Source organism: Porites lutea, chromosome 5 (genome assembly GCF_958299795.1).
Source record: "Porites lutea chromosome 5, jaPorLute2.1, whole genome shotgun sequence".
Taxonomy (NCBI): domain Eukaryota; kingdom Metazoa; phylum Cnidaria; class Anthozoa; order Scleractinia; family Poritidae; genus Porites; species Porites lutea.
In genome coordinates, this window is record NC_133205.1 from 5,379,243 (window position 1) to 5,405,581 (window position 26,339).

Sequence of the window (26,339 nt, forward strand, 5' to 3'; positions counted from 1 at the left end):
ATTGGTTTCTATATCTGCTGCTATCCTATTTCTACGATCCTGGCATGTCTATTTTCCGTTGGAGTTCGAATTTCGTGGAAAAAGTTGTGTTGAATGAGAGTATGTCGGCGAAAATGGCACCTCGTGTTTCCTACCTTGTATATTATTATTGTAGATAGAGTGAATTTGAACAAATTACTGCAAATTATCCCGAAACTTCGTTGGAGCAATAAGGACAACAACAATTAACTGCAGAGTAAGTTTCATTGATCTTTATTTAGTATTTCCTAGAAATTTTAGGATGATATTTTTACCCCATACAAACACTGTAATTTTACTGGAACCGTACTGTGGTACTATCACAGAGCCTGGGTTACCTGTGGATATGAATTGACTTTGTTTGCAGGGCATTTGACTAACAGACTTCTCGTTGGAAATGGCTCTGTTCTGTTCTTAGTGCACAGGAAGTTTTAAATCATTTTCTTTTCTTTTTGTTAGTTCTTTATCAGTTTCCCTTGTTCCCGTTTTACCTTGTTTCCTTGTTCCCCTGTTCTACATTTTCCCTCGTTCTCTTGTTCCCTTCTTTCCCTGTCCAAGTTTGTATTGCAGCAAATACGCGTAAAATAAAGTTAGGCGCACATTGTTTACGAAATTTCGCGTTAATTTGATGTATGTAAACCTAATTTTGGGGAAATTCGCGTTAAGTTTGTGTGACGTAAATTTTCTTCGCGTTGTCAAGTGCATCGTTAATTTCCTACAATAACGTAATTCAGTTATAGAAAGTCAGTTTTAGCTAATCATTTTCAGACAAGAAGCTTCACACCTCTGCGAAATCGACAACAAGCCAGAATTTTCGAAACGAAAAGTATTTTTGGCACTTTTCTTTTTGTTATTATGGAAAGTTTGTGTATGAGTATGTATATACCTTGTAATTTTTACGTTGTTCTCCTTGTTTTGTAATGGCCAGATGACTCATGCTAACAGTGAAAACTGGCGAAGGAAAACAACTTTGACAAAGTAATTAACTCGAAGGTTTCATGCTAACCACGCTGTTTGAACCAATAAGAGAAGACTTACTTCAGCATCAGTTTTCACCAAGCAGCTGGTTTTCTGGCTGATATAAAACTGGGTGAAGCACTGAATTAGCAGAGAATTGTATCAACGCAATACAGTAAAAAGGAGGTTTCACTCCCAACAAATGAAGTTCATCGAGTGAGTCAAGCAAGCAGTGTCTTTGCTGACAGCCAAGCTAGTCCCCGTCAAAAAGTCCTTCTAATGAGGCAAAACTTTATTTAATCTTGCTCGAATCTCCTGGCAATAAACTGTCATTCTACTACAAAACAACATTAACTTCTAAAATGCTCCTTTTATTATCGATGTTCACGGTTAAGATAACCTTCCTGAACTATTACCCTCCAAATCGAGTTCGAATTTAATATAAAAACAGAGTTATTTCAATGATGGCTATATAAACTGCAAAATTAACTATGGATCGGCATTCATTCTTTTTAATTATAACAAAACTAAATTCACTCTACAATAAGAGAAAGGATTCAAACAGAGTAAAGAGTGGTAACATATTCAAGCGCTTTTCGAATCCCGTGGGGTTATCCAGGGATCCCCCCCAAAAATTCTATCACGTGAAATGGTTAAAACAAACTCCTTCGTTCGTTTGAACTTACAGATCGATGAAATCCTTTAAATTGTCCAGTTTTTTAAGTCAAAAAAACAACATTTGACCCTTAAAGCTGATATAGCCGAGCAGTAACAAATTTCCCCTTACAAGATCTCAAATCTCGATTGGCAAACAGTTTCTCCTTATTACACCAAAAGAAAATTTAATGTATGGGTATCATTTTGGAGAAAAAGCAGTATTAGGGCTTTAAATGTCAACCTTAAGTTCGCTGGTTTTCTTTGAGCATTCCTTTAACTCAAATGAAAGACAAATAGCTTCGACCCTTCGTAGTTATTTTAAATCATCTGCTTAACAGAGGGGGCTGTGACTAAAGTGAACGCAATGGAGAAGAAATCATTATGGAATTTTGTCGCTTTGCAGTTACGGTGAATTTATTCTTCTATACATGAGACGTACTATACTACTCTTTGTAAAATTGGAAAATTAATTATATTTAAATCAAACATCTATGCAATGGCTTTAGCCTCGGGCAGGAAGCCTTCCCAGTGCTTGATAAGCTACAAGAAAACACGAGAAAAAGAAAAAAATGAGGTTATAATTCACCGTTTTTTGTTTACCCCCCCTGCAAAGTTTCGCATAACTATTATTTCCACTACACCATTTCTGAATTCCTACATGTATAACTCTCACTTTCAAAACGAGGCAAACGGCAAAACCTTTCTTGTGAAAGTGAGTTTATTGGCATGAAATTGAGACCCCATTTTCATAACAATAGCTTTGCACTGAGCTTCGTCTTGACAAGCTTTGGGTAACTTGGAAATGGCCCATTTCTCCTGGGTATCACATTTGTCGCAAGACAAATTGAAGACAATGCTTATCCAAATTTTTCTTGTGGGTAAACTAGGTGTATTATGGGCAATGTGAAAATGCACATGGAAGAAAGGATGGCACAGTGGCGTGGGCACTGTGGACTTAGCTTCAATCTCAGAGTTGACAAGCGCCCCGAGTTTCACTAGTTTTCTTGTGCATGGAGCTCCACTAAAAATACCAGCCATCAACTCCTCCCTGCACAGTAACAATTTACATACCTGTTGCTGGCTTTCCATCATTGCTTCTAGGTACTTGACAATGGCTTCACGGAAATCTTTCACCCGGTTTTTCTGTGGAGAAAAAAAACCCCACCTCATTAATCTCGAAAAAAGTAAAACCAACAACGACAACAACAAAACGATTCATATCCGTAATGCTGGGAACATTCCCCGCTTGATGAGCAAAGACACTACTTATGTTAACCCTTTCACTGCCAAAGTAAGCCATAGACAAGCTTTTAAAATTTCATTAAGTAAACTACTGAAGAACAAATTAATGGCACCACGTGAAGGTACTGTCAACAAGGTTACGTTTGAATGGTCACACCACGGGATTTTGTCCACAAACTCAAAAGTTAGAGCCACTCTGTGGAAGTAAAAGTGTTTATTCTCACTTATGGTAGCTTTGTTTATCACACACTGATTTACTTCAGGCTGTTTTGTCTTGATATCTTCTGCTCTCCATGCAATGACCATGAAGTATAGTGGGTCTTTCTTACCTCAAATCGTGCCATCTCCTTTTGAATTAGTTTCGATATTTTACCAAAGTCTTCTTCTCCCTTCTCTACCTTGTGTTCCCACTGTAAGTAAAATAATATAAAGGAAGATAACTCTTCAGAAAAAAAAAACAACAACAACAACAACAAGAAACAATGATCAGGGCAGCAGATACATGTAGCAAAAGGCTTGCAGTATCTCTGAATAATAATAAAAGGTTAGTTAATCCATAATTTTCACCTCTTTGACTTCCTCCTGTGCTTGTGGCAATTTCTCATTTTTTGAGGCCAGCTCCAATTTGACCAGGGCTTCCCTTTTCTTGGTCAGCATCTGCTGTGCATGCTGCCAGTTGCTGTAGGCACGAACACGCTCATTGAAGCTTGCCTAAAAGAAAAAAAAAATCAGTTTGCTACTTTTTGTTACAGCTTTTGACTAACACTTTGGGTTTACATAACCCAGTCTTCAGGTGAGGATGCATTATTATTATTTATTATCTTTTTGCCTACAAGGTTGATAATTGGGTGCTCTAAAAATAACAGCGAAAACTATCCGAGAAAATGCTTTTGAACAAAAGAAAAAGAAACCCGGGTTAAATTTAACCCTCGGTTAAACACTAATCAGCCTTCAAACAACTGGGCCCAGAAGTTCATACTGACCTTGACAGCTTGAATCAAACCAATGTAATCCTTTAACAGTTCAGCCAATACATAAAAATCTGAGTCCGCCTAGAAAAAAAAGAACACGAGTGATTCAATGAAACTGATAACCATTCTCTTATTCTTGCAGGATAGTACAGAGAGTGTTAAGGTGCTACAAAGTTCTAATACTGATAACTAGCTGACATATCAGCTTTAAAGTTAATTACAATATTGTGTATACCTGGCCTAAATGAAGCTGTTCAATTTTCTCTTCAACTTCAGCCAATTGGGAAAGTGCACGGGACAGTGTGGCATGCTCTTCTGCATTACCTGTAAAAAAAGGAAAAGAAAAGAAAAGATATAACAATACCACTTTGAGTGGTATTCTCTTTTAGAAAATAGCACAGGCTCTAAAATGTGGGTGCTGAAAACACTCTAAAGTTCTATATAAAGTTCTTCATGTACAATGTATATTGTAGATTCAGATTTATTATGAGCTCTTTTATAGATCAGAATGCATATCAAGGGGGCTCACAACAGCTTTTAGAATGTTTTTAGAAGTACTGTGGTACAATGAAACTGTATGTTTTTCACCACAATCTACTTACTCAGCATTGCTGTGGACTTGGCAAATGCAGCAGTTGAAGAACTCAAATCTAAGTGCAGAAACAAAAGAGATAAATTAGCTTTTAAGAACAATTTGATAAATTTCAAAGAAGACGAAAGTAACTGTTGAGGTTGGCTAACATATTTGGTTATTTGGAAGTTTTAAATCACAAATCTTTGAAAAAAGATCTGAGTCTGTCATACATGTATCTCTTTGAAAACACTAAAATTTGCACAGAAACTTGGGTATGACGTGGAAGTTTTCTGCTTGAAAAAAAGGTTGTTTACTTTTAAGACATACAAGTGGGGGAAATTCAAGTTCATTCAAGACAATGTTTCCTAATTTTCAATTTTAAGGCACTTTTCAAGGCTTACAACTGTATAAAAAAACTCAAAAATTTTCTTTCCTTTTTTAATTATTGTAGACCAACCTTTGCGCTGTACAAAAAGCATTTCTATACTCTGATGAAGTTTCTTAAGCTGCTGGTCCAGAGTTTCAATTTGCTGCTGCTTCTCCTCAAACCACTGCAAGTGAAGGTTAATCCATTTAGAATAAACATTCAGATACATGTGCATGGCACTACAGAAATTTACATTCATGTGATTAGTGAAGGGACCTTAAACTCAACACCAGGGCCTTCATGGTTACTTACAGCGTGCAAAGAAAATCGTGTCCGATGGCCTGGGGCTAGTGGATTTTGCTATCGGGATAGTGATTTTTGTTATTAACTTGCCTGACGGGTAAGTGCTGTTTTTTGGGGAAATTCAAACTACAGAAGGATTGCAATCAAACCTGTTAATCAAAAGGGGTTTGGGGCTAGTTGAAATGACTTGTGGGCTAGTACATCCTAGCTACAGGTTGCCCGAATGGCAGGTTGTAAAACTGACTTTCTTTGCACCCTGATATACCTTTCATATTACCATAATTGCACAACAAAAGGATCCCAAGAATGTGGACAGATTTTGCAAAAACCTTGCTATACAGTTTATAAAGTGGCGCTGACCATCCTCACCAAGAATAGGTTTGTGGGCTTGCACTCCCTCGCCCGCAATAAACCAGCCATGAAAATTACATTTTCCTAATTTTGATAATCATGAAAGCACTTTTGCAGTATGTATGATAACTTCAATTTGAGCTTTGAGTTAGTTAAGACTGCTTAGATGCCTTAGATAGCTTAGATCTATAGTTTCTCCAGTATACAGTACCACTCAAAAGTAAGTTACCAGTTGGGTCTCGTTCCCTGAGTATGAGAATCGTGTAGCGCAAGAATCATCGAACCGGAAATTCTAGGCATAAATTATAGTCGATTGATCTCCTGTGAATAACATAGACTACAGTGTATTTGATTCAGCACGACATGAACCACTTTGACTGACAGAAGAGGAGAAGAGGAGTGGTTGTAATTTTTAACAAGGAGCTGAAACGGCGACTAAATAACTGTGAGATCGAAAACTGAAACTACGGTAGGGAATCTTAAATCAGATGTCACTGGTGCTGGACATTTATTATACTGAATCAAATAACTTGTTTGTTCTTTTAAAAATAAAATGACACTTTTACTTCTGATGTTTACTATTAATAATTCAATTGAAACATACTTGATCAGATTCAGACATCTTTGTGGTGAGATGAAACATGGTGTCCCCCACTGATTTGACAAAGCGCTTCAAACCTCCACCACTAAATGCGGCAGTGTCTTTAGCTCGGGGTAACTAACACACGAAAAGCAACATACAGATTAACAGAAAATTAATAACAAGTGCTTTACCACATACAATAGTAAGAAAACACTACTTTTGATAAACGATAGAAGATGCTTTCTGCATGATGATCAAAATAATTATTTACATGTACATGTACAATCAAGAAAGTCTTAAAGCATGTGAAACTTGAATATTTCAAAAAGAAGTTGCTTGTTACACACTAACAATATATTAACGAGGCCCTCTTGGTGGGGGCGCCGGGGGGGTACATATATCCCTAGTCTGAAATTCAATATGGTTGTTTTCCATTTTGAGGAGTAGGACATGTCCTTGTCAATATTTTTTTAACCCATCTTTATGTTGTTTTTTGCCTTTTCATTTAGTCTGATGTTGCTGTAGACTTTCTAAAAGTTCTTTATTATTTTTTTCTGGTTGGTTATGCCATTTTAAAGGATTTTTCATAACTGTTTCATTTTTTCACCGGTCCAGAATTCTATGGGTGGGACCGCATGACAATGACTAATGGGACAGTGAGTGATCTTTCACGCTTCTCCTGACACAGCATACATGTATGTCAATCCTTTTTTTCCAACGTGAATTTACAATATGATTCAAATCCATTCAGGCAAAACAAGTCGACCTCGAGACTTTGTTGTTCGCTTGGTCGCTTCAAGACCTCATGCATTGAAGCTCATTTTGTTCACTTTTAAGAAATGAAGAGAGGTTGACTTGTAACAAGTCTGATGTTGCTCTTTAAAGGCCATGTTGCTTGTCAGAATTTTACCCCAACAGGCTAGGGCCTCCTTAACAGTAGTTTAGTTTTGTTTCTGCAGGAATGTCCTTTTTTCCTCAAATCTTTTTGTGGAATGCAAGAAAAACCACAAAAATTGGATTCAAAAAACATAAAAAACTGCCACAAGGTACATGTACATGTAACTGAACTAGAAAAAATTAATCATAAAATCATTTGAGGTTGGAATCTATAGCAAATAGAAAAAAAGCCAACTTAAGCCAAAAAACAGAGAAAATCAAACAGTGAATCATTGAGTACCACATCAGCCTCTAAAAACTGTCGAAAGTCTGGATCTTCACGGAGTGTTGGATGCCGTGCTACTCTGTTTAGATATCTGAGGAGCAAAGAAAGGAAGTACATTTAAGCTTGTAACATTACACACCGTAAATGACCTAATAAATGCCCACTTCCAAATAAATGCCTCTTATCCACATAACAAGCACCCCCTCTATGCTGTTAAAATTGTCTTAGAAGCCCCTCTTTAGTAAACAGCCCATGTCTAATAGATGCTCCCTTTGAGAATTATGCCAAAATACTACGAATAAGCAAAAAGGAATGAAATCATTCAATTCTTTCAGTTTCTTGCTTGATTAACATAACAAGGCTATGAACAGCAGTTAATACTGTAGATATTATTGGTGTTACATGTTGTAGTCGCCATCATCCCTACCTTTCCAAAGCAGCTCTTCTCTTGTTAATGAAATCCACTGGAGTATTTTCTTCACCTTTTCCCAACTTGACCATGGTCATTCCTATAAAATGACATCATAACACAGCTGAATACACTCTGAAGTCTACATCAAGACTAATATTCAAACTGGAGCAAGGTTGTAGCTAAAAGAGAGGCAGGTTTTTCAGTCAATTGTCCCTTCAAAACATCTCCAAGCTTGTTTTTTAGACTAATTTGAGCCAGTAGTAAGCTCTTTTTCCGCTGGTTAAAACAGCTGCCAATGAGTGCTTAGAAAAATCTTTGCTGAAGTACACGTACAGGGTGTATCCTTTTTTTTTCAAGAGAGGTAAGTTCAATAGGATTATGAGGACTTCAATGACAGTAATGTTAGGCAGCATTATTTTGTAAAACTCTTGAAGAAATTTACCTACAAGAGCCTCTTTAAGGATGCTGACACCTTTGGCATACATGTATTTTAGTTTTGAAGAAGATGGTTGGCAGGCATCAAAACTGTCAACTACAACACTGAATGTTTTTGGCTATGATGAAGAACACTTTTTAAATTATTGAGCATTCTAAAGTACAAATATAGCTCTACACATAATATTATTATAATCTCAGTAATAAAATATTATTTTTCAATCTGCATAAATAATAATAATTCTATTCCACACTGAATGTCCCAGACTTTTGACATGTGCAGCTGTACATTCATGTACTTACCTACAACAGACTTCTCTGGAGCTGGAGGTACGATACGGCCTAGGTGAAGAAATTTGCTGTTCAGTCGCTCGTGAAGACCAAGAAAATCACTGAATCTTCGCTTGACAGTTGTTTCTGCATTCTTGAATGTTGGCATGGTAGTCTAGAATGAAAAAAAAAAAAAGAATGTGCTGTATTTTATAACCATGTCTCCGTAAACCTACCAAAAATTATCTAGCCTAAAATTTTCAGTTACTAAGTTGTATGTGCTTAACCTTATATCTGAAACTGTACCTTTACAGCTCTAAGGATCGTGTTTAATCTTTAATCTTTTATTTGTGTAATTGCCTCTAGCGAGCCAATACGGCAATGGATGGTCAGTGCACGGAAGCTCATGACATTGACAGTGAGATAAATAAACAAAATGAAAACAAATAACTAAACAAATACAAATGAAATTACAAGACATAGGAAAAAAGAAATACATGAATAAAATAAAAAAACGTCAAAACATAACATTATTACAAAATACTTGAATGAAACACAGCAACGGAATTATCAGCACGCATGGAAACAGGAAACAAAGCGTTCCAAGTGGGAACAGTTCTTACATAAAAAGAATACTTGTGCGCGTTAATGGTAGATGACTAACCCTGGAACTGTAATGTTGGCTGGGACAATTCAATGACTTGTACATTGTACCTTCATTTGGAAGGGACAAGGGGTACTTATCATTTAAATGTACATGTACATGGGGAAACTGGGAATTCTGGATGGAGAATCAAATGATTTGAGCCTTTCCGTTCAACAAGCTTCAGAACATATGGGCTGAGATTTAAATGCAATGCAATTTTTCTACTCTTTTCAGACTCTGTTCAGTTTTTTTTGGACATAGTTTGTAGTGGGCCATCCTCCCATCACGTCAAATTTTATAGTTTCATTTTTATGCACAAGAATTCCATTGGGGTGGTTTGTGTAAATGGTAAGCACAAGGATAACATAAAAATACAGACTTGTACATAATACAAATTCTTGAATTTGATTTGAATGTATTTCAGAGAGCGCTCAACTCTTAGAGGAGCATTGACAATAAAATAATTTTATTGTCAATAATAATAAACTGGTTCAAGACTTGAGAGGTAGTGCATGGTTTTCTTACTAGAGCTCTGTTTCCTATGGCCAAAAGATGACCACACTCATCAGGTAATAGATGTATCAGCGATTGACCATTACATTAATTTAATGGTCAATCTTTTAGCCATACGAAACAGAGCTGTGGTAATAAAACGATGCACTACACCTGTACTTCTGAAGTCTTGAACCAGTTTATTACATATTAATAATTGACCTGTATGTAATAGATATACAGCAGTCTAGGTTCTAGCCTAGATACTAGGCTGATTTAGCAACAGAATGGGAACGTCAGTTGACGACAGCATGCAAATCAAACAACTGGCTTGACCAATGGCAGAGTGGCAAATTGGGCACTGGAAGTCGAGTTAAGTCCTTTCTGTGGGCTTTCCTGTCGTCAAATGATGTTCCCGTTCTATTGCTAAATCGGCCTAATATGGGCAGTTTCCATTCAACCAAAACTTTCTAAAATTTTGAAACAGCAGCAAATGGCACTGAATTTTCCCAGAAAAGTTTCCAGAAATTCTGGAAACTGTTGAATTTCTGAAATGCAAACCATTTGACCGAAAATTCTAGAAATTCCGGGAACAAATTATTAAATGGAAAAAAAACTTATTGCAAGAAGTTTCCGAAAATTTGGAAGTACCCTGTGAGGTTGTCCTCTCTTTGAAAATTTTGGAAAATGCTGTTCCATTTGCTGCTGGGAGTTGCCGGAAATTCAAACCACACGTTTTGGTTGAATGGAAAACACCCTACATGTAAAATTAGTATGAGCTGCATGGACAATTATGAGTCCATTTGGAACTATTCTGTACTTATGAGATCTTTTCCAATGAAGGGTACAAGTAATTCTGTACATTTACCTTAAAAATAACTCTGTTGGAGCTATACAGTAAATCTTTGTGAAATCACTTTTATTTATAGCCAAATTTTTCAAATCATGTTACCTGTGTTGATACTTTGAACACCATATAAGAACTCATACCATCACCTGCATAATAAGAAATGACATTAGCAATAAACAATTAACAGGTAATAGGCTAAGTTAAATTTATCAAGTCATGGACACAGCTTGTCAGTTGACTTTAGAAGTATAGTTGTGATTCACAGCTCTCCAGTTGGGGTAAAGAAATTCAAAGGGATTGGATTAACCTGCAAAAACATCTGTTTCTCCTCCTTCTTCGCCGCTGGGGACGTTTGGCACGAAGGAACTTCTGCGACTCAGAGGCAGAAATTTATTACTGATTACACATATCAGTGTTTACATATACATCTGGTAGTCATGGGGTTCCAAATATAAATTTGTCCAATTTTGCGTGTCTTCTGGTCGATTTTGGTAAAGTGTTGTGTTCATCTGCCAACGAGCTCCAGCAAAACTCAAATGCTTCTTTTAGAGAAGACTATATTTCACAAATATTGACTGCTTTGAACTTAGAGACTTTCGCATTTACATTTGACCTTTGTGGCCTTTTGTTTTTTGCCTGTCACTTGTACCCAGTAGCTAAAACAATGTAACTACTCCTTCGAACAATCAGCCCTTCTGACCGGATTCCGGACAGATTTACGTCATTAGTGTGAAATTTCTGTCGCTGTGTTGCAGACGTTTCTCTGCAAGAAATGATTGCGAACAGCGAAGAGTGACGAGAAATGGATGTTCTTGCAGGCTAGGATTGGATGTGTAAAAAAAAAAAGAAACTAAATTGCCCTATATTTCCTTTCAACACAAATGGGGAACTTGCCATTATGATGAGATTCAGTTAACGCTTTATTTCATGCACCCACAGATTTGATATGAATGTAAACCCTGAAATAAAATAATGAAATATTACTTTCATGTACATGTAAGTCTACACATACCAATTTTTTCAGGATCTGTAACTTTGATATCCATGTCAAAAGTATCAGTTTCTTCCTCTTCTGCTTCTGCTTCTGCTTCTTTTTCCTGAGCACAAAACAGGGTGAGAAATAAGTTATACCCAATTTGCCTAAACACAACTTGTCCACAGTGACATGCACTTGTTTGGTTCTTTGACGTCAGCTTTCTAATGGGGCCAAACCCTGCGACAATCAGAGACATGTTGAGGAATAAAAAGGTATTCATGAGTTTTATTTGTCGGTTCGCTATTGGGTGGAAGGAAGTTTTTGAGAAAGGTGTAACTTTATGGGAGAATACTGTGAAAGAAGCTCCACGTCTGAATAGAAAATAGTCACAGGCTATCGCATTTTAGCCGGACAATTCTGTGTAGTAAAAGGAGAATTCTCCAATCTCTGATGCCTAATGAACACTCTGGTTTTGGGCGTCAAAAGGAGCCTGCCGTCTATTCTTCCTCAGTGGCACTCTATTAACTGTATAGCAAGATTTTTCCCGAATCTGTCCACATTCTTGGAATGCCCGTGTTGTACCGACTAATATGCATGGTATGTGGCTGCAAATACCCTGATATTGAGTTCACAGTGTAAGGTCCATCTGATGTCGCAGTAATAAGGTGAATGCACATGCACGTGATACAACAATCATTATTACATTCGATTCGCAAGCACACGTAATTCAAGTACACAAGTACTGAACTAAATGGGAGACTTTTCACTTTGCCTTGCTGGCCTGGAATCTGGTTACCCAGGAAAATAAAAGTACAGCCTGATCTCAGGTTAATGCGGGACAACTCTTTGGTAAGATACGAGTGCTAGCAAAGTCTAGAAATCAATGTTAAGTTTATTCAGGTTTCATTGCAGTGCATGGCTTATATTTTTATATGTTTCCAAGTATGTTACATCTCTTGTCAGGTAATTTGTCTATTTCATATCAACCACCTTTGGTCAACGTACATAGATTGACTATTCAATTGAATAGTAATACAGGTTTCACTTCATAGCTCAATTAACCCTTGGATGTACAAGGGGGAGAGGGGGTGGATGCCACCCCCCCTAAGGTTTTTCTGAGTTTTTTCCTAGAGGATAAAACATCAGCACCTGACGTTTTCAGTAGCTGTTCGTTCATCCCTGGCACACATTTTGAGACAAGTTTAGAGATGCTCAGTTGCTATGGTTATGAGATATGACATCACAAGTAGCAGGTGGTCAAGCCATTTTTGAGTGAAAATACATGTTTTTTCAACTTCTTTCAACAATAAAAGTAAATCTTGTGGCTAAAATCATGCAAAGTGCTTATTTATGTGTTATTTTTCATATAAAGCACAAAAAAATTACCATTTCTCATGGTCATGATGGCGGCCAAGATCGGGACCATTGTTGGTAACATCACAGGCCTCCAGCAGTGCCACCACCCATAAAATATACTTCATGTTGTTAAGCAGATCAAAGGCTTTCCACTAAAGGCAAAATCGTTTCGAAATACTGCAACATATCAAAAACCCCTGGGAGGGGTTCCATCCACCCCCTCTGCGCCCCCTTGTACCATGGTGGGGGTATGAGTTTGCGTGTACGTCCGAGGGTTAATTGCCAAATTAATTTTAAAAACTTAAAACTTTGACAGGATGGGTTTTAAAAATAAGGAAAACACAACCAGTTCAAGTAACTTTTCCTTGTAATACGATTAACAACAGTAGTAGGCACAAACAACAAGGACATAAGCACGTCTGTTAGACAGGTTAATGGAATCACCTATTGGTTCTAGAACAAGGTGTTGTCATCCTTTGGCATTTTGTTACATTTATGGCAAGGCTTAGGGTTCTCATTGCCCAGCATAACAGATCTACCACAAGGCGTTTACTGGAGAACAAAGTTCCTCTGTTTAATACGTAAAACGTCTAATGTGCATGAACATTCAAAAGTAAAGCTTTTTATGATTCTTAGAACTCATGACAAGTTAGTGTTGAATTTATCTTGATTTGGTATGAATACCAGAATATCCGATGTTTATTTTATTACTCGACTTTGAAATGATCATTGTCATTTTAGACCTTTCTTATCTATCAGCGCGTAATATAGCCCATTTAATTTAGTCATAAAACATGGAGTTAATAGATCGATTTATGAATAGCACTACATGCACTGAGAAACAAGATATTAGCTTCCCGATGCGAGGCTCAAAAGGTCAACGAAACTGCAATCAAAACAACTCAAAAAACAGTAATAAAATACACAATAGCCTCAAGTCTTACCTCAGCCTTTTCCTTCGAAGGTACCTGACTTTCTTCTTCACTCGGTTTCGACAGGTTTGTCACATCAACGGAGGCTGCGGCGGAGGTAGGCAGGTCCGACTTTTCCTCATCGGGTTCGGCGGTCCCTTTATCAGCATCTTGGGAGCTGTCATCAGGCTCTGGTTTGCCATCATCTAGCGTGATTTCTGTGGTATCTCCGATGTTAAAGGGATTGGAGTCTGCGACCTCGTCCGTCTTGGTTTCGGATGTCTCAGCATCATCGTCAAAAAGAGCAGGAGGTTCTTCATGGTCGTCCGCCATCTTTACTCTCGATTAGTGTCACGTGGGTATAGCCTCGAGTGCGTGTACCAGAGGCGAATAACCACCCCACCCCCGCTTTGTATTTAACTCAAGATTGCGTGACGTAGCGTTTTATAAGGTTGGGAAAAACGCAGTAGCCTTCAGAATTTCTAAAGAGTTTCAGTTTGGGCAGAAGTGTACATATTAGGGCCATTTATACGAGGAAAAATAAGACGCGTCTAACATAAGACGCGTCTTAAATAAGACGCGAACTTTCCGTATAAACGGCACATTTCGTCTAAAATAAGACGCGGCTTAGCGAAGACGCGTCTTATTAGATAAGACATGCTCGTATAAATGGTACAGTTCGCGTCTTATTTAAGACGCGTCTTATGTAAGACTCGTCTTATTTTTCCTCGTATAAATGGCCCTATTGTGTCCGGCGATGTTGAAATATGTGAGTAAATCTTTCTAATTCCTGTGGTTCTAAACTACCACCAGTCCACGCCATGGATAGAAATCCATGGTTCACAACATCCCTGAATATAGTTCTTGTTTCTTTCTGTAAAAGCTATTTGCCGCCGGGCAAAAATCACTTTGTGTAACCCCACCTATTCTTTCTGATCGGCTTTGGTTCAATGCCTAAACCTCCCACCATCCATGTTACGCAAAAAAAAAAAAACATATACGCACCCATCTTGCCCTATTATGTTCCCCAGGTTTCGGGTGGGTTAGGGGGAGGGGGGGGGGGAGGTAGGCAGTTTACTTTTGACATCCATTGTAGCCTTAAAACGTTTATTCACTAAAAATTATATTAAATCAAATCGCAAGTGGGAGCGACTGATCAGCTTTCAGAGCGTTAACATCTCATTTGATAGCACTCAACCTTGGCTGACACGGAAGTAAATAGCACCTATTAAGCCGGTTGAGGGTCACTGAAGTGGAAGAACTTAAATTGCAAATCGGCCCGATCTGGAAACGAGTTTATTAGCAATAGGTATAGAAAGCTACGGGATCATACTAAGTCGACGCAATGTTTTCGTAGTATTTATTACAGAGATACATTATCCATAACTAAGTCAAAGCTATCCCCTGGCCGTGTGAGAAATCAAAAATTAGGGTTTGTTGACTTTGTCTCACATCGCTAGGTTCCACATAATTTTCTTCCAGCTTTTGATTTTCAGATCTCGCAATTCCTAACATCTTTCCTTAAGAAGTAATTAATTACCTTCTCGTTCTCTATGTCAAGTGCGTCGTACCCAGATTTGTTGTCGAACCCAGTTCGTCGACAAGAGATCAGGGTACAAGATTGGCCGGCGAACTCACAGAACTCACTGTGATAAAAACCACTATACACATGCTATGAATTAAAAAAACAAAAAAACCCAACAGATTTTAACACTACTGCAACACAGTTTCTCTTGTGTCTACCTAATAGAACTTATGGGAGTTTATAGCATCTAACAGACTTCGATTTTCAATAAAAACGATAAAACTCGGGGAGAGCGTGGTATAGAATTTTTTGACATTCCAATACTCACTTTCAGTTTTCACAAAGTCTGTCAATGCGATTTATAATCACTAATCCGACAACTCATCTGAAAATTCAAATTCATCAGAATCGTGCAAACGAGCGAGCCGGGCTGTGGCATTGTTAATCACATCTTGTCGTATTCTCCAGTAAGGAGGACAAGCACTTCCGTAAATCTCAACTTGAGTATGTCCTTGCGGTGTCACTAAACCCAGGGCGAAGTAATCGTCTAGAAAACTAGCATGCTCCAGATAATATCGAAACAAAACGTTTGATGAGTCCACTTCAGAAATTACGAAGAAGTAAAGTTTAACAATGCTATCGTCATCCTCGTGGAACATAACTGGCTTGAAGTATTGTCCTCCCGTAAGCAGGCAAGATCCAATATCAGTGATTTCTCTGCCAAAAGCATTGATCCTTGCAGCTTCGAAAAAATCGTCTCCGAGCGTAGTTTTTAACAACAAGATGCTTTTTACAACTTTTTCCGCGTCGTGATGTTTGTTTTCTCTAATCAGCCGACTCATTTCAATAGTAGCTGCATTTAGAATACCAACAACTTTTGATTGGCAACTTTCAAGTTCTGCCTTGGAGTTCAGTCCATATAGTTTCTCTTTCAAGCTCCTCGCGTGTTCAAGTTTCAACAAAAGTGTTTCCAATCGGTTATCCGTTCCCATGTTTTGATCTTCGTGTTTTGACGCTGGGACATTTCCATTATTGTGATTGTTTGTTAATTCTGAATTATCACGAAGCAGTGGAGTGCTGTCAAGATCGAGATCTATCTCGCTGTCTGCATCGTCATCGGACGGCCTACTAGGAAAACAGCCCATGATTTCATATACCTTAATACCTTTTGGTGTTAAGAGCATTAGATACCAGCAGATTCGATAGTTGGTATATTTTTGGTTATTGAAAGCTTTCAATGGAAACTGAAAATGAATTGATGCGTAACTGAACTGAACTTACGTAAACGAATGTAATTTGAATTACAATTGAGCGATTAGTCAAAACCAATCTGTAGTCTCTGGGGCTTTGAGAGTAAAAGGCCGAAGTCCCAAAAACCGGTTCGAGGAAAATCCACTGAAAAAACCTCTTATTTTCATTAATAATATTAATAAAAATAAATGATAACAACTTTATTTCTCAAGCTTCTAGCTTAGCACCAGCAAGTGCTGAAACTAATCGGGGAGACACAAGCTTGTTTGCTCGTCTAAGATATCTTAAATTAGTAAAATCCAACTAGTGGTCTATTATCAATGCTGCGTTCTGATTGGTTGAGTTACTACTAGGCTATATGTTATAGCCCACTAGTAGCGAAAAGCGCCGGCTTTGAAGACCGAAACAATGGCGGCTGAATCACGTTTTGCTAGCTAAAGCTGTTTAAAGCTGTTTTGTCTCGATATTTTTGACCAACTAGTTGGATTTTACTAAAACAATTATTCCTCTCGCCCTCAAGGCCTCTGAGTCAATAGCCCATTCGGCCAGCATGGGCTATTGACTCAGAGCCCGAATACTCAGAGCTCATTCGGGCTCGAGGAACAATTGTTAAATATCTCCGAGTCTTAATTGAAACAATTTTAAATTTTGGAAAGCAGCAAGTTGTCCGGACCTGCACCCACTTCAGTGTCTGCATTTGTTGAACCGAAGAAAATTAATTTTTGGTTTACGTGTTAATGACGCAACGTTAGATTATTTCCAGAAAGCTGTTTGTTCATTCTGACTTGTTCTGTAAGCCCAGCCAATAATATCAGCTACATTGCAGGATATCCGGCTACTTCATTTGCATCTCGTTTGATAACTCTACATTGAGATTTAATCTTTTTAAATTCATTTGTTTCGCTTTTTAATTATTTTAGTAGTTCCCAGGAAGATAGATCCCACGAGATACGAAGTAATCCTTTTTCGACAACGAGGAAATAACGAACCGAGAAAACGAGGCTGAGCTCTTGAAAAAGCACCAAGCGACCCAATGCCGAGGATACAACGATCAAAAGTCTCTACCCCAGGATAGTTTCTGCTGACCAGCAAGCGCTTTCTGGGGTAGTGACTTGTGCATAGATAGCTCATTGAAAAATGCAAAATGAAAATCTGTGTTCAATTTTTATTTGTTTTAGGAATTAAAAAATTAAAAAATTAAAAAATTCAAATCTATGTTCGATTTCTTTTGTTTCTGAACATAGAAAAATGAAAAACTGTGGTGAATTTTCATTTTTTTGGACTCAAAACGGAGATACAAACAGATTCCCGCGCAATTGCTGTCATTTGCTTCATTAAATCAGCTTCGATCTTGTTCGAATATTTCTGTCACAATAGAGGAAGATTATATTATTTTAAAATGAAGAGTAGAAAGACGAGTGAAAAAAACGCAGGTGACAGCGAAGTGATTGGCACAACGGTTTGGAATAAGTCCTGCCGCAGATTATTGTAATTGAGCTGATGTTTTCCATGTGTTTTCGCAGCGAATGTATGTGACAACTATAAAGAAACTTGAAAACATCAAAAATGTTCTCAGTCAAAGCCTTATACTGAAACCCTCCGTGACCACTTTTTCGGCTGACAGTTTTAGAATTTTCTACCGTTTTAAACCTCCGGTAAGCGACCACTTGACACATGGTCTTACTAAACGGTCCTAAACAGTGAACATTGTAAAAATGGACAAAAAGGAATTTATTCTTTGGCTGTCATTATTGCCTACACATCTATTACTGTTTTTTTTTTAGTTCGATCTACAGCTATAATGTTAGCCATTATCCTTGAGTTCCAGGTCTCATGATCAGTTTAAGAAGAGAAGTTTTTGTTCGTCAGACGTTTCAGGGACATTTCTGTACAAGAAGTCACGCCCACAAGTAAAATTTTATTAACCACCAATTTATAGCGTCATTTTTCATTTTTCAACTTGCAGAAAAAAGGAAGGGCACTAATACACGAATTCGAAAAGCACCTGAAAAAGCCCTGTAATTATCATCTAGCTGAACTGCATTTGAATGCGTTCAGTTTTTTTTTTTTTGAAGTGAGCTAAGGAAGAAGTTGACCGAAACAAGGTAAGAATTATTACTTTATTGTCAGATTGCGCATGGGTAAAACGCATATCAGAGATAATGGTTCAGCATCCTTTCATTATAAAGGAATCTTCTATAAGAAGAAAGATAAGTCAACTGGATTACGAAAAAGAAGAACGTGTAAATGGCACTGACGACATTTTGATAACAGGCCGGGCGGCCTAAGGCCTCGACCGTAGCTTTAATATAAGCGTGCGCGGCAGCGTGAGCAGTCTATTTGGCTTGGAATCGCTTTCACCTGGTTTATTCTCAAGAGCTTCCTTAAATACAGCAGATCTAACGAGAGTTATCTCATTTACGACGGCAGTGGATCGAGTCATTATAATTATCGAATAAACAAAAGAGGGCTCAGCATTTGACAGCTTAGTCTATATGGATAATTGTCTTAAAAATTTAAAATCTCAATTTAAAAGTTGTGCAAAAAAAGCTTACTGTGAATTAGTTTGCGTTGTTAAACAAAGTAATTTTTTGGTTCAGTTCTGTAAATAGGGCAACTTGTTATAGATGTGCCGTAGAAGTCGGGGAAGACATCGTTTTCTAAACTTGTTAATGAAATCTTGAGCTTCTACAGCGGAGATACTGAAATTAATGTCCTACCGATTTTTAATTACATGGCACAAGCAAAGAAGTAAAATACGTTAAACAATCAATCTGCCATCAGAAAGCTTTGAAACAGTAACCATCACAAAACCATAAAAGGCACACCACAACAGCATACAAAATCAAAGACTAAGTTTGATTAGTTAAGTTCATTACGAAGACTGAATGTACTTTATCAGTAAAGACGGTTTTAGATACACGAAATGAAGTGATAACAAGTTTAACGCATTGCGTTAGGTACTAAACAGTTTCCATAGATTTTGAGCGTTGCAACACCATGAGTCGTTGATTAAGAGAATCATTAAGAGATGAAAATGAACACAAGTCCTTTAGCCTAGGCCTGGAGTGTTGATTTTCAATTTGATATATCCAGTTTCATTATAATATCGAATAGAGCGCAAAATATGAATAATAGATTTTGGTAAACTCTTTTTTTTATAAGAATGTTGTTTTCCCGGCGAAGGCTGAATATTCTTATTTTTTCGCCGATTTTAGGCTGAAAATATTCTTGTGTTATTCTTAAATTAAGCTTATGACATTTCCGTTTTAGAATATATTGTTTAGTGCGGTTTTTTCGTTTTGTTGGCTAGTGTTGCCAGAGAGGAAAAAGTTGAAAACATTTAATTGTATTATATTTACAGATTTTCATCACACAAAATTATATTCTTTTCAAAATCTCAGCCTGGGGTTTATTCTTAAAATTTCGCAAATTTCAGCCTCGATATTATAAGTATAAAATATATTCTTAATTATAGGAAAAAAGAGTGTAAAGCTATTGAAACCCCTTGAGTGATTTTTCCGGTTTCGTGCCTAATGAGGGACGAGGCCGATGCATAATAAATAGATTGTAGCTGATTACGCCTAGTGTTGCGCAAGGATTTTGAGCTTTTCAACGCCGGTTGATGTTTTATATAGTTATGAACTAATTGAAACCAGCGGCAGATTAATTTCGTGTGAAGATGGGTAGTTCTCCGTCGAAAGGAGAAATGGTTAAACGACAGGAAGTTAAGTTCAAGGTGAAAAAGCAAGATGTCATCAAAACGAGCCGGGAATTAATCCTTTCGACAGAATTGACAAACGTTTGTCTTGAAACTGATGCTTTAACAGAGTTGAAGGTGAAGTTGGAAAAAGCTGTTTGTTGGACCAGTAAATATGAGACTTCCTGGAGTCCGGAATTTTCCCGCTCAGTTGATGAACTGTTAATGGAAGCTTGCGATGAAATGAGCCGTTTGATCGAAGCTGGAAACCGCAGCACGGCTGACGAGATTGTAAGAATGATTTTAAGGCTGCGATTTGCTTGGGGTAGCGAAGTGTTCGAATATCTTAATATCAAGTCTTTTCCACGAGAAAGAATCGAAACAAAAACGGCTCTCATCCTGGCTGGGCAATTTTTTGAGCCCGATAAAATCTACAAAACTGACAATCGAATTTGTCGATTGTATGTGTTCAAAGTTAGAGACGTAGAAACCAAAGTACCTGTGTTTACATACTACCTGGAATGTAGCACTATTCTACAGAAGTTTTATGTACTTTGTTTAGAGTGTTCTGGAGGGCATCTACAAATAACAAGATACGGAAGCATCTGCCCGTCGTATTGGACAGTTAGAGAAGACATGCTCGGCGATTTTGGTTATAAGGAACAAAACGCTCTTGCAAAATGCCGCGACCCTAGCTATGAACAAACTGAGTGATTTCAACACAAAATTTTAACTTCATTAATAATGTAAAACATTTTACCACATGTTTCTGTAACATAAAACAAGTAAACAAACACGAAAACAGGGGCTCTGGTAATATATATATAAGCATGACACCAACAACAGCAACAATTCAGTGCGCGTAAAATTCCGAAAATAAGCCCCGGGGCTTTTATTTTTAAAATGACCTTTTAAATAATGAAGGGTTTATTTTTGGAGGGGCTTATATCAGCTTATAGCCGGAGGGGCTTATATACGGAGGGAAATTTGCGTTTCAAAATCGGCTAGGCTTATACTCGGGAGGGAGATATGCGTCTCATAACTCATTGGGCCAGCTTATAGTAGGTAGGAAGTTTATGTGACTATGTCAGTAATTTGCAGCAAGTTTTTACTGAAACTCGTCATAAGGACTTGGATCTTTCTTAAACTCAGCCATGTAAGTACTTTATCTATACTGGACCGAGGAAATCCAAGCCACTTTTAGACTGCCATTATTTATTTGGCGGACGTAGAAGTTCTTTGGCAAACGCAGAAATTTATGAGTTACTGTACAGTTTTTCTCTATTTTATTTTGAATTTGAGGGCAATTTTACGAGTACAAGCCCCCAGGGGCTTATATTTGGAGGGGCGATTTATCAGGAGGGTTTTTTGTGCTACGAGTTTGGGGGGCTCATTTTCGGGATTTTACGGTATTCTTATAAAGAGCGTAGAAGGATTTTCTTTTTTTAAGACGAGTGAAAATGTCGTTATCCGATATCATTTAATTTGTTTGATTCGAGGCCCCATATTTTATGCGACAAGTCACCATTTGCACGATGGCGTCATTTTACTACAACGACTAGAATCCCTTTCGTTTTTCTTCCATATTTAAATTTGGTAATCCTATAACAGAAGCCCAAATTTGCACAAGAAAGCAAAACCCTGAAGGATTCTGTTCGTAGTGGTAGAATGACGTCATCGTGCAAACGACCGATGGCTGTCACTTGAATTCTGGATTCCAGGTAATAGATTCTGGATTCCTTTACAGTGGAACTTAAATTCCAGATTCCAATCGTTAGGGGAATTATGGATCTCTCGGATTCCAAAAGCAAATCTTTGATTCCCCGGATTCCGGATAACCTTTAAGTGGTGCCTTACTGGCCTTGCATCAAATTCTGTAAATCTTCATGGGCGGACCCGTAAATGTGCAAATTGGTGGTGTGCTGTTGTCTCCTTCCCACCGGGTCCACGGTCCAGCGCTCACTATCGCTGATCTGGGGATGTTGAAGCGTTGTTTAGAAGAGCAACACAGGAAAAAATAACGGATTCCCATTTTTGGATATTTTAGGGTATTTAAAGAATACCCACAAAAATCCCAAATTTGGAAGAGTGAGACAAGGCCCAATCGGGGAACTTGGTTGGGAATTCCCTGGTTGGGACTTGTCTCACTTTGCCAAATTTTGGGATTTTTATGGGTATTGTTTAAATACCCCAAAATATCCAAAAATGGGAATCCGTTATTTTTTCCTGTGCAAGAGCCGAACGATAGGGGGACGGGGGACAGCGGGGGTTTTATTTGTACATGGGGCTTATCATCCTCCGTTTGCGCTTTGAGCTTTCTCATCTCGCGTCCCGCGATTGTCTTCAGCATCCCGCTTCTTATTCGCCACTTCAAAAACTCATTAATCATTCATAAAGAAAAAACAAAAGCAATTATGTGTGATAAAGCCACGGCTACACTTACGTCCAATTTTTAAGACCAAAAAAACCTCAAATCTAAATTTTAGTGCAAGAATGAGTTGATCTATATCAGAGATTTTAAAGCCGTTCAAAAATTTCGCAGTCGTGCATTATCAGGTTTGAAAATTCTCGACTTCGCCTCGAGTTTTTAAACCTGATAATACACTCCTGCTCGTTGTTTAAACAGTAATTTTCCATTGCCCACAACACACATTTTTTTATTACCCACTCACCCAGCCTGCCACCAAATTTTGCATAAACATTCTTTTCGTTTTCTCTTTTTTATGCAAAATTTTAGGGGGTATATAAGGTGTATAAGGATTTGGGCTTGGAACTACTAAGCCTGTGTATTAGGTAGGTTTTTTGGTAGACATTTCGTCGCCTTTAAAGTAACCTTCGCCAATGGGGACCACAGGGCGGACCACAGTCAAACGTGCGGCGAGACAGGCGCTTGCTTGTCACGCCCTCTGTCACGCACAAAATGCTTATTATTAAAAAAAAAAAATGGAAGAAGCTCTCTAATCCCGTCATTCATATCTGTCAGAGCCGCCTAAGCACAAGATTAGATTTAATCCAAGGAAATAATTTCAAGTTTCCATCAACTCGTCACAAAACCCACGAGGAATGAGAGTAGGCAGATGTTGAGTGCGGTCGCGTATTTTGTGACGTCAATTGTTGAACTCACGCAAACACCAATAAAAATTTGTGTAATCAAAGTAGTAATATGTTCAATCAAGCATGTTTCTTGTACTCTTCACTTTATTTTAGCTTGGGATTCTTAAACAAAAGTGCTTCATCTTATCAAAATCGCCCGGTTTGGTGCGTGAATGGTTTGTCGGCGTTTTTATTTTTAATACCAATTTTATGATGAGTGTTTGTCGTTTTTTTTTAGTTATCCTGCATATAACCAGTAAAAGTAATATGTACTGATGAATAATATAAATTGGATAAATAGAAAATAATTTCTCCATTATTGTCGCTTATTTTAGCTGCTTAAACAAGAAAAAACACTTTGAGTGCTTTGAAGACGTGACATGCATAATTACCATAATTTCCGGTTGACAAAGGGTTTCATTGACTCCTTTTGTACTTTGGTCTTTAAGGGAAAAAAAAATCTCCCAGGTATAGGTACATGGCGCACGGATAAATTTAGCCTGCATTTTCGGTAGTCGCTTCGCGTTCCCCTGAGGTTAGTAGAGATAGTTCATGCGCTAAAATGCTCTGGGAAACTTGTGAACTACTGCCTAAATTGTGAGTCAGTTTTGGGCAAGTTGTCAATGCAGAAGTATTGTTGCTGTGCACGCTATGGGACACTGTTGCTCTTGCGTATGTCAGAACAGAAATGTCTTCTCAGAAAAGATCAAGACGGTAAACTCGATTCGCGACGACTGGATTTACGTTGACTTCGATTCTGAAATAACCGAGTTCGACGAAGAAGATGATGCCATGTTCACGCGTGATGAGTCACTCGACGAGCTTCTGTCGGAGTTTGAAGATGCGCTCTTCTGGCCAAAGAGGGACAAGTGCTTCCCGAGCTCGGCGTCTGTGGATTCCATGAACATGCTGTTTTGCAAGGCAGCTACTGAGATGTCACGGCTAGCAGGGGACGGGAAATACAACGAGGCGGACGAAGTTGCGGACGCTTTATTAGAACTCGTGGATGTATGGGGAGACGGCGTGTTTCAAACTTTGAATATGAACTTCTTCACAAGAGAGGAAATTTCACTGGGCAGGTTTGTTGCAAGGGTTGGGCAATACTTGAAGCCAGAACCACTGCAGGAAAATGACGACGACTTGACCGTGAAACTGTATTTCTTTATCGTCTACGACACTGATCTTGAGAAATATGTCTGCACATATCACCTAGAATACCGTGACTTTGACGGAATGGCGGACGCTGTCTATTTACTCAAACTTCGGTCACGCAAAGGTAAATATAAGATCGCGGCGTATGGCAACACCTGTCCTTCATACTGGAAAATCAGAGAGGATGTTTTGAAAGATTTCGTGAAGAGAAAACGTTCATTCATTTCTTGCTAGCTAAGTTAACTATGAACTTTCATTTCCTTCCTCCCGCTTTTGCCCTGGCCTCTGTCGTGATATTTGGCATAAATACCACTCGTGATATTTCAAAATTGTTTCAAAGCTGTAAGGTGGCATAAGGTGGCTCGATCGTATTTTACAGGGTCAATACCTCCCAAGATTGAGCAAAAAAATTAGCAAAAATTTGAAAAAATACTGCACTCATAGATTTTGCTTAAACTTCACGAACATCGAGGCGGCTGTTGGAGGAAAACGCTTCCGTGAACGATTTTGGACGAAGAAGATCGAAGAGTTCTCAGTGTCGAGAAATACGGTACCCTGGGTACCAGAGGTTTTTCTCGCGTGCGGCGGGAATTTTCGGTGTTGCGGGTCTCTATAAAGACTTGACAAAAACCGGAAACCGCGCTAGAAAAGTCTCTGGCACCCAGGGTAGAAATACGGCTGCAAGTAAAATAGGTAATGGCATCATTTTGTTGCTATGACAACTCCGATGTCACTGCGACCCTGATCATAAAAGCTTTTCATCTTTATCTAATACACCTGTGGTGGCATTTTTTCCCATTATCTTTGTTGATGGGGAGTTTATGTTCAAACTTGGGAGGTATTGACCCTGAATCACCCTATCGAGCCACCTTTAATATGAAATTGATTTTTTTATTCTCATGTAAATAAATCCCTTTTTCACAAGAAAGGTTTTGCGCTTAGCCTCGTTTTGAAAGTGAGAATTTTTGGAACTCGGAAATGGCCTTTTGACATCCCCTCTCCCATTTTTCTTTTCATTTCATTACTTTTCATTTTCTTTCCTCTGTCGTTTTACATGGCCCATCCGTCAACAATGATTCCCTCAGTTGTCGGTAGCCGAGTCAAAGAGTCATGTTTTTGCCAGGACGGATATATGAATTTAGGAAAATAAGGAATCACCTAGTGATGACAACGTCCTTCAGAAGAAAATGGAATTGGGGAAACGTTAAATACGACGATGCTTCATAAAACTTGGACACAGTTATTTGAGATGTTAATTTCGTGTGAATTATTTTTTTTTTGTTGAACTTTGACAAAGTTGTTGAAAATTTGACAAAGTAAATATAATAATGTAAAAAGTAAAGGCTTATATTTCGCTTCCTTTCACTGTGGCTCGTTCGACAAAACATTATATCATGTATATTTTCACGTAGTCACGCGGTTTACGTGGATCGTCAGGTCAATCGATAAAAGTGGCACTTATCCTTGAAAAAAACTGTATAAAATAACGAGACAAAATCCTTGCTGTTTGTCCCGGAAGTAATTTACAGGCAACAATAGAAGCTCTGGTAAGATATTATGGAGATTGGTAGTGTAAGTACTTTTGTAGGCTATTTAGAGGAGACAGCGCTGAGTAAAGTGAAGAGGAAAAAACAGTATAGGTCTTGAAGCCTTGATATTTTCAACCGCCGGTAACTGCAAACACCGTTAATTTGTGGTTGTGCCCAATTTTTAGGGCAAATCGACCCTATAACAGTAAAGGCACATAGCAATGCAAGTTTGTAGCCTCAAAGCATATATTTAAAGGGAAAAAGGCTTCACTTTCGGTTGACGTCCGTCGCTCAACAACACCTTCGCTAAGCTCTCTTTGACCCTTCGAAAGTTTTTCGAGGCCACTGATGGTGGCTTCCGCATAAGCCCTTCTCCGCAGAGGCCTCTTTGTGGCGAAGGCCACTTGCAGTTAGAGGCCAATGCTTCCTCTAAATAATGAATTGGAACACATAAAAATTATCTTACTCCCCGCATTTAAGGGAGATATTTTATGGCACTTTGTATGGCCACCATGTTGAAAGGGCATAATCACATTTTGGTCACGTGACCAGCTAC

General features: G+C 38.2%; 3 protein-coding genes across 3 annotated transcripts; 1 reads left to right on the forward strand and 2 right to left on the reverse strand.

Annotated features, from left to right (window-relative positions):
• Nucleotides 1-1,246: 1,246 nt before the first annotated feature.
• Nucleotides 1,247-13,896, reverse strand: LOC140936533 (sorting nexin-2-like). The gene is made up of 15 exons (XM_073386020.1): nucleotides 13,567-13,896; nucleotides 11,303-11,387; nucleotides 10,393-10,436; nucleotides 8,336-8,477; nucleotides 7,613-7,694; nucleotides 7,201-7,276; nucleotides 6,045-6,158; nucleotides 4,877-4,970; nucleotides 4,448-4,495; nucleotides 4,081-4,169; nucleotides 3,858-3,926; nucleotides 3,442-3,585; nucleotides 3,204-3,284; nucleotides 2,704-2,775; nucleotides 1,247-2,172 (listed from the first exon to the last, which is right to left on the reverse strand). Exons 1-15 carry the CDS (start codon nucleotides 13,864-13,866, stop codon nucleotides 2,122-2,124), a joined length of 1,491 nt encoding a protein of 496 aa, XP_073242121.1. The 5' UTR covers nucleotides 13,867-13,896; the 3' UTR covers nucleotides 1,247-2,121.
• A 1,447-nt stretch (nucleotides 13,897-15,343) lies between these two features.
• LOC140937633 (uncharacterized) lies at nucleotides 15,344-16,296 on the reverse strand. Its single transcript, XM_073387189.1, has one exon. It carries the CDS (start codon nucleotides 16,240-16,242, stop codon nucleotides 15,427-15,429), a length of 816 nt encoding a protein of 271 aa, XP_073243290.1. The 5' UTR covers nucleotides 16,243-16,296; the 3' UTR covers nucleotides 15,344-15,426.
• A 7,261-nt stretch (nucleotides 16,297-23,557) lies between these two features.
• On the forward strand, nucleotides 23,558-25,489 carry LOC140938660 (uncharacterized). Its single transcript, XM_073388156.1, has one exon. The coding sequence runs from the start codon at nucleotides 23,754-23,756 to the stop codon at nucleotides 24,486-24,488; it is 735 nt and encodes a 244-aa protein (XP_073244257.1). The 5' UTR covers nucleotides 23,558-23,753; the 3' UTR covers nucleotides 24,489-25,489.
• Nucleotides 25,490-26,339: the final 850 nt, after the last annotated feature.

What these genes read in the sequence shown, in the direction of transcription:
- LOC140936533 (XM_073386020.1), bottom strand. Translation starts at nt 13,866, where the DNA reads ATGGCGGACGACCATGAAGAACCTCCTGCTCTTTTTGACGATGATGCT. An exon ending in TCCAGAGAAGTCTGTTGTAG is followed by an intron (nt 7,695 to 8,335) that starts GTAAGTACATGA and finishes GTCATTTTATAG; the next exon opens with GAATGACCATGGTCAAGTTG. An exon ending in CACAGGAGGAAGTCAAAGAG is followed by an intron (nt 3,285 to 3,441) that starts GTGAAAATTATG and finishes TTTTACTTACAG; the next exon opens with TGGGAACACAAGGTAGAGAA.
- LOC140937633 (XM_073387189.1), bottom strand. Translation starts at nt 16,242, where the DNA reads ATGCTCTTAACACCAAAAGGTATTAAGGTATATGAAATCATGGGCTGT.
- LOC140938660 (XM_073388156.1), top strand. Translation starts at nt 23,754, where the DNA reads ATGGGACACTGTTGCTCTTGCGTATGTCAGAACAGAAATGTCTTCTCA.